Below are 7,740 nucleotides of genomic sequence, written 5' to 3' on the forward strand. Positions count from 1 at the left end.
TCGATGGGAGCCTTTGTCGGGTCCGGTGGAGTTTAAGCCTTGTCCCCCGGGCGCTATCATTTTTCTTTGTGAGTGGCTTGCTTCTTCGTCACCAGGTTGCTTTGTATGAGCACTGATCGACCTACACGGAACGGTATCGCGTAGTACCGCTTCGAACTTTCTGGAATGACCTTCTACCGTATGGTCCTATTTAGTGCGACTTCAGATGGTGCGGAAATGGGCAACCGTCATCTCAAGTTCAAGATGGCACATCCGACGCGACCCTCCATCTCAGTCTTAAGGCTCTACGTCCGTGTTGACTATGTCCACGAGAGCAATACTAGAATATATCTTATCCATCCCAAATAATAATGTTTGTTTTTTCTTGAAGAATCTTTTAGACTATTCAAGTTGACTCAATTTGATGATCAAATAATATGATAAACATTCAGACTATTCAAGTTGACTCGATTTAATGATCAAATAAATATGACAGTTATCACCAATTTTTGTTCTTCTCATTTAATTTATTTGTGATATTGAAAGCTGAGGATTTCTGAGTGGTAGAAATCTCTCACATCACCATTGCTTCAGAAATTGACCTTTTCAAGGAGAGTAATGTCAGGTGGAGTGGTTGTATTTTTCTTGCTTGCTGACTCTGTTTTTACACTGAACTTGCAAGGAAAGTGCTTTCGATGGTCATTTTCATGGTTTTCGGCTTCTTCTTCCTCGTTCAGCCCACCATCTTTGCCTCGGACTTTCCTCTCCCTTTCCAACCTGCCTAAAAGCAGATGTGCCCATCTTCCGCTAGCATCATTCACTTTGGTAGAGGCGGAGGCGAGCTGAGATCACTAAGAAGAGAGAAGTCAATATCATAAAAAATTGATCCGACATAATTCGTTCTTCGTATATTATCATATCTAAAATCTGAATCTTTTGATTGTCGTTTCTCATCGCGCCTCCTAAGGAACGCCGCCCAATCTGCATGAGAATTCCACGTTGAACACATGGAATTCACTGCATCTGAACCCATAATTCCAACGTTGACACGCTTCAGACTTCCCCCCAACCCATATAAAGACTGCTGCAGCCGTGCTCAACATTGTCTCCTCTCTCTCTCTCTCTCTCTCTCTCTCTCTCTGTCTTCTCTATTCTGCTGTGTTGCTGTTGATTGTGATCTCAAGAAGGAACCCCATTCCAGGTGAGGTATTCGAATGGCAATGGTTTCTTTGTTTCATGTTAGATTCTTCTTTTGTGAAGTTGTTCTTCCTTTCTTGGAAGACTATGTGCCGTAACAGAATGCTGATTTCTTTGGTGAGCAGGTGATCTGATTGAAGTCCTGCAAACGTAGTTCGAGTTGCCGAGCTCAGATTCGGGAGTTCCAGACGACCAGATTCACCTACAACAAGCTCACTGTGGTGGTTTCATGGAAGGCAGAACGAGGAGGAGCAGATCGGCAATGGCTTCCAACATCGACCATAGGAGAAGTCTACCGCAGGCACCAGAACTCGGAGCTCCTCCATTTGCTGCCTATTTCACCGTGGAATCACTTCTGCTGCTCCTCTTCCTCACTGCATCGCTGCTGATACTGCCACTGGTTCTGCCGCCATTACCGCCTCCGCCTTCCTTGCTGCTGCTACTTCCTGTTGGACTTCTCGGCGTGCTCGTCTTCCTGGCTTTTATGCCTTCGGACGTACGAAAGATGGCATCCTCCTACTTGTAAATATTCTGTGAGCTTTCATTTAGATAGCACAAGATGAGTATAGATTTCTTTCTTTGATCCAAAGAAATTGTGCGTAGAGAAGGAATTCAAATGTAACAATATCGATTCATACACACAAAAAAATATTCTTTATTGATCGAAAGGAAAAAACCAAAATATATTTTGATCGAAAAAATCGATCAGATTTATTTTGTACCTGCATTCAATGAGAAAATAAGTCGGAAGCAAAAGAAAAGATAGATAAAGTAGAAAATAGAAGAGCTCGGATTCAAACTTAAAAAGAAGATCTTTCTAATAATCTTTTGTTGTGGTAAATACGAGACGAATTACAAACATAGTTTATCAAGAAACACAATTGAATGTTATCTAAATTTACACTGGTAATTCAGAGACATTTATCCTGTTAGATTTGATGTTCTTTTCTTCCTTGTTGAACAAGTGGTGTGTTCCTCACAGTGATACCATATATGCTGTCCTTTGAAGCAGATACAATAATCCTTTCTGCCTTCACAAATTTTCCATGTATCCTTCAGCATGCATTAAGGTAGCATAGGTCTTTACATATTCACTGATCAACTAGTGGAGACACATGATGGATAAAGAAAGACTTCTACAAGAAAGATGTTAAAGACAAAACTATGATGATGTTGGTCTTCATGATTCACATATAGATTATATATGTCCATGTTTTCCTGAGTACTAATACTCTTCACTGCCAACATGATTCAATTTCTGCAACTAGCAGTAGCAGTACAAAGAGAACAATTGGCTCTGCTGTAACCACAGAAATAAATCAGAACTGGTTTAGATTATTGAAATCAGGACAGTAAGTCTTCTATAACATCCAGTAACAATTACCATTTTTTCAGCTATCAAACCTTATGCTAAGTAAAAGATGAAATCAATCAAAAAGAGACAATATATGGCATCAAAAGCCTTGAAAATGTTCTGAAGGTATCGGCTGTTTGATATGCTGATCTCATATGGTATCAGTATGCTTGCTACGGTCGGTAACTGCATCCTATCGAGTGAAGCTGGTGATGCACAAGGTGATCTCTAAATGATCCATTTAGCATGGAGAAGCATTGCCTGATATAGCACACAGGAAAGAAGTTTTTGCGGGATCATTTCGATGCAAGCTTCTAGATGTAATGATGCTTGTCATAAGTAAATCAGAAAGAAAGTACCCATGACTCAGGCATAAAAAATTGAGAGGATAAGATATGCACAAAGTGAAAGATGTCGTAGTGACTCAATGAGGAAGGAATTAGGCTACTTTGTGACCCGCTACGAGTGCATGACATCACATCTACCAACAGAAGAGAATCCTGCAAAGCAAACAAGATGGTCAAAACTAATTGCAATTATGTAAAGGAAAGCAAGGCAGCAAGAAAAAAACACACAAAACCTCTAAATTGTTATTATGAACAGCTTATTCGGCTATGCCTGATGACAAATTTTAAAGAAACTGCACTTTCTCAAGTCATCAAGGGTGGAAGCTGTGAACTCACCATGTGTGTCAGATACGGACATGACGCTGCCGAACAAAATGATATTCTCATGATGTTATACCCGAATGATGATGATCAAGATATACTGTGTTGAACTTACCATAGGATGTCTGTGACACCCACTGTAACTATTCCGGCACTCTGAACACTAAGACACAGGAAAAAAGGCATAGGGAATCCGTGGATCAAAGGGCTAAAGCAAAGTTCATCTGCTGTTCCTTACGAGTGTGTACAAGTGAGCAGTTGTCATAGTGGCAGAAAATGGCGGGGCAGGTGATGCTCCAGAATTGCCAAAAGCTCTTTTGCTGGGCTATCGTTATCCACCTGCCTGCCACCAAGCCTACTGGCTGCTTCCACAAGCTTCCCTCTTAGTTTTTGAGGTAGCAATTTCCCACCTGCTTCCGTGCACTCCCTATACAGAGGCTTGTATACAATGGCAGTCACCAGGGGTGGTGGCAGGTCCATTAGGCAGATGGGTGAGCCACCTCTTTGCAGAATCCTCATGAAATTTACATAGTGGTCCTGACCAGAGCTCAATCCTTCAGCAAATGCATCCTCAGACCAGTGCTCCTTCAAAAAAGCCCTCAACTCAGGTGCCACAACCTCATCATTGGAGCTTGCAATGCTGTCAGCCACAGCATATGTTGCAGTAGGGTCACCAAGGAAGTCATTGCAGAGAAGAAAGGCAACACCATCGAGAGATCCTCGACTTCTCTCGCTTACCGTCTTTAGAATCTCGATGCTAACAGCAGAAAGGACATGATGTGGAATTTGTGAGAGAAGATAAGCAGAAACACCTAAGTGGCTGCTAGAGGTGGCGGCAATTAAGGCCAGGCAGAGATCCATGTCTCCACATCCCTGGTTAACAAACCATTGGACAACCTGCATGCACCCTCTCTCAGATGCTCGCACCAGAGGACCCAGTAAGTTGGCTGCGTTTCCCTCTTCGACCAAGCACTCCATAGTTCTGATTTTGCAGTAGTGAGAGGCAAAGACAAGTGCAAGATCAACATCAATGTCCAAGCTATTCCTCTGAGCAATCTGGATAAGGAATAGCATATTTAGGAGGCCATAAAGATGATAGCATTAAATCCATGTTTACGAACATGTTGCCAAGCTGTCATATGACAGTTGGTATGTAGAGATATGGAACCAAAGCTTGAGATTCACGAAAAGCATACTACTTAAACAGATTATATATACATATATTGAGATACACCATTGGTTTGATGACATTCATACATTCAAAAATAAAAAAAGAGAGGATATCTCAATATTCAAGTACAATAATCAAAAAAGCAAATGCAAGCATCTTAATAAGTAAAAGAGAAGGCCAAAAGTGTTCAGGCCCATAAAGAAATTGTTTCAAGCAAGTGATTAGCAGACTATTCGTACAGGACATCCTCGTTCACTGTGAAATGGTTAACACTTTCATGGTCAATAGAGTTATCAACCAAAATTTGTCTTTGTGATGTCTGCCATTCGTTTAAGTCACTGTCAATTTTACATCACATGTTGAGTCAGAAGAAAAGAAAGAATCTCCTTGATCCTAGTAAACTTGAGATCCCAACAAAATCAACTGCAGGTGCTTTTAATCTTCCCAAATATGGGCTAAAATGAAAACAAGAAGTAAAGGCTAGTGAGTGCCATAGAAAAACTCATATTTGGTGAAACACTAGATGAAGAAAAAAATAGTTTCCTAGAAGTTGAACAATTGATCGACTGATAAAAGTGATAAAATAATGATTGGGTGTTGAATTATTTTAAGAGGTCAAACTATTTGGAAGGACCTGTCATTAACATTAGTTTCAAACAGTGAATACTAGGCGGCCCACTGCATGAGGCTCTCACCAATGCAGGTTAAATTATTTGAACGCTAGGCTAGTAGATGTAGCAAGTTAAATTATTCCCCTCATGTGGTTGGGGCTAGATCTTTTTTTTATTTTTTATTTTTGTGGGGCTTCAAGACTTGAAAATTGAATGCCCAGATATGAAACTTTGTTGAATTTGCTGCAGAGTTCATCTAAAAGGTTAACTCTATATATATGAGAAAGTCTAATAATGTATCAACTTATACTCCAACAACATCAACTTTCAAAATGATAGCAGGTGATTGTTTTTACATTTGATCTTCGTGTCGAGCGCTTTCTACTAACATTAGAACAATGTTGGTTGGTGCAAATGATAGTCAACTAGTGAACAAAGTAAAGATACTACACAAGTGTGTTCAGATTACATAAACTAAAAGAAGACTAATTACCTGAAGCAAGATCCGCACGAGTTCGGTACTCCCAAATCTTGAAGCTTCCAGAAAGCATTGGTTTACATTGTCTGCACCACCCTCTACCAGCATCCCCAATAACCCTTGGACTGCAATTGCTGAGATTCCTGATGCCCAACCAGGGTCAAATGAGCTCGAGAAGAGAGCAACAGGGAAACATGCTGCATCAAAAGCCTCGGTAAAATCTTTTCCTGTAAGATGATCACCAGCAAGTTCCAAGAATGTCTTGAAAGCTGACAACTGAAGTTGGACCTCGACGATCGTACTCTGGTTTCTTCTTCTTCGTCCCCTGTTCTCCTGATAATGAGAGTGAAATCTGATGCATTTCAGAGCCCATTCTGTAAATTTCTGAACTTTGGTACTTGCTGCGACCTTCAGAACCTCGTCTCCCTGACATTCTTGCAGACGCTCATGCAACCTAACATAGAAACAACAGAGTAACTCAAGTTCATAGGAACAAAGTTTGATTTCTTTTTCACCTTCAAAATAGCCAATATATAAACCATTCACTATCTATATAGGAACCCTAAGATATCTCCTACAGAATCAAGAGACCTGGTGTGAAAGAATGGGTCTCAGAATCGATAGGGAACTTACCTTTGGGTCGTGACACCCACTGCATCCGTCAAATTCATCATTTTGCTTTGACAGGCAGAAACACACGAAGCCAGGAACGACGTCCTAAGGATTGCCCTGGTGAAATCATTCGCACCGTCGCCAATAATCTTCTTGATCAACCCAGTAATGCCATCCAGTTCTTCGTGCGTTGTCAAGAACCATACAGAGTCCAACGCTACGCAGAGCACATCATTCAGAGCTTGTGCCTTGGCCAGCACAAGCAGGTTCCATGCAAGTTCCCAATCGCAAGAGCTCACTGCCCGCTGAAACCGGCAACCCAGTTCGACCCGATCACGCCTACTGAGCTTCGTCCCCTGCTTGCACATGTCCTTTCGAAGAACCAATTCCTCCCTTGCTCCAACCTTCTTGTCCTGACAACTGTAATCTTTGGAGATTCGAGATTCCTCCGTCAAAATGGGAGCTTCTCTCAAGAACAAGTGATTGCTTCCATCCACCCTTTCACCTTCATCGCCATCATGCGCAGGCCCGAGCCCTCCATTCTCATCCACTTCCTTCTCCGGCTGCCTCTCCTTCACCAAACACATACAGTCCTCCGGGGTCATTGCGATCAGGTAATAACTGCCTTTTCCGGCTAAAGATCCAACCTTTGTAATCAAATTAAATATAATCAACAAGTTCTTGCAACCAAATCGACCACTTCCGTCATTAGCAGCGGCCTCTCGAACACACGATCGCAAGATCCAAGAAATTCCGAGGCTGACGGAATCAAATTGCCCCAAAGATCTGACCTTTATGGTATCCCTCCCGCCTCCACCGCCGAGGCGTCAAGCATCCACCAAACACAACCACAACACAACCGGCAACCCCTCTCTTACACCATCAAGCATTTGCAGAGACGACCACCGATAACCCAAGTCCTCAGTCTGCGAGCTAATGAGGGCCTGCAAAGGGAGAAAGCAAAGCTCAAAACCAGAATCCGATTCATCCCAGCACCCATAGAACCAAACGAACTGATAAAAAAGGGTTTTGTGTGAAAGGACAAAGATGACGATACCAATGAGAAGAAAACCAATTAAAAAAACCATTTTTTAATGTAGGAATCACGGAGATTGTAGCAGAATATGGCAGCAAAGGGGAAGGGGGAGTGCTTAGGAATAGAATAGAGTAAAAAGGAATGATTTTGTAGCTTCAACAGAGAGTAAACAACAAACCTCGAGATTGGCACCAAAAAATTGGAGACAGAGAGGGAAGAAGACAACTCTATTTTGCTCATCATCAACATTTTGAAGATACTGTAACAGATTCCAACACAATCATGAATTTTCACCCTATTTTGATCATAATTAAGAAAAATTGTCACATAAATTTTGTATTTTCTATCTCTTGTGCATGAACTATATGATAATATTCATCCAAAATAATTACAAACTTGTTATACTCATATACTAAATCTTACACCTAATATGTCATACTCAATTATCAAATCCTTTTTAATCTAAAATATTAATATAATTATAATGTACCAAATTTATTTATCAAAACATTATGAATTTGATATCACCTGTTCTTTCAAATAAGAGGTTTCAAATAAAACTAAGCTGCATCTTTTTCTTCTCTACCTTCAATATTGATGAGTTCAAGGAAGGGTGAGGAAAGAGAAACATAGA

General features: G+C 41.0%; 1 protein-coding gene across 3 annotated transcripts; it reads right to left on the minus strand.

The window, feature by feature from the left end:
• Positions 1-2,479: 2,479 nt before the first annotated feature.
• On the minus strand, positions 2,480-7,443 carry LOC135626963 (ankyrin repeat protein SKIP35-like). Of its 3 annotated transcripts, none has more exons than XM_065132827.1 (5): positions 7,285-7,443; positions 6,092-7,014; positions 5,474-5,912; positions 3,214-4,254; positions 2,480-3,030 (listed from the first exon to the last, which is right to left on the minus strand). In XM_065132827.1, exons 2-4 carry the CDS (start codon positions 6,673-6,675, stop codon positions 3,460-3,462), a joined length of 1,818 nt encoding a protein of 605 aa, XP_064988899.1. In that variant the 5' UTR covers positions 6,676-7,014; positions 7,285-7,443; the 3' UTR covers positions 2,480-3,030; positions 3,214-3,459. The 3 variants fall into 3 exon arrangements, with proteins under 3 accessions (XP_064988899.1, XP_064988908.1, XP_064988918.1); XM_065132836.1 differs by lacking the exon at positions 7,285-7,443 and adding an exon at positions 7,128-7,263; XM_065132846.1 differs by lacking the exon at positions 7,285-7,443 and having other exon boundaries at positions 2,480-2,791; positions 2,890-3,030; positions 6,092-7,077.
• Positions 7,444-7,740: the final 297 nt, after the last annotated feature.

Source organism: Musa acuminata, chromosome BXJ1-3, assembly GCF_036884655.1.
Source record: "Musa acuminata AAA Group cultivar baxijiao chromosome BXJ1-3, Cavendish_Baxijiao_AAA, whole genome shotgun sequence".
Lineage (NCBI taxonomy): Eukaryota > Viridiplantae > Streptophyta > Magnoliopsida > Zingiberales > Musaceae > Musa > Musa acuminata.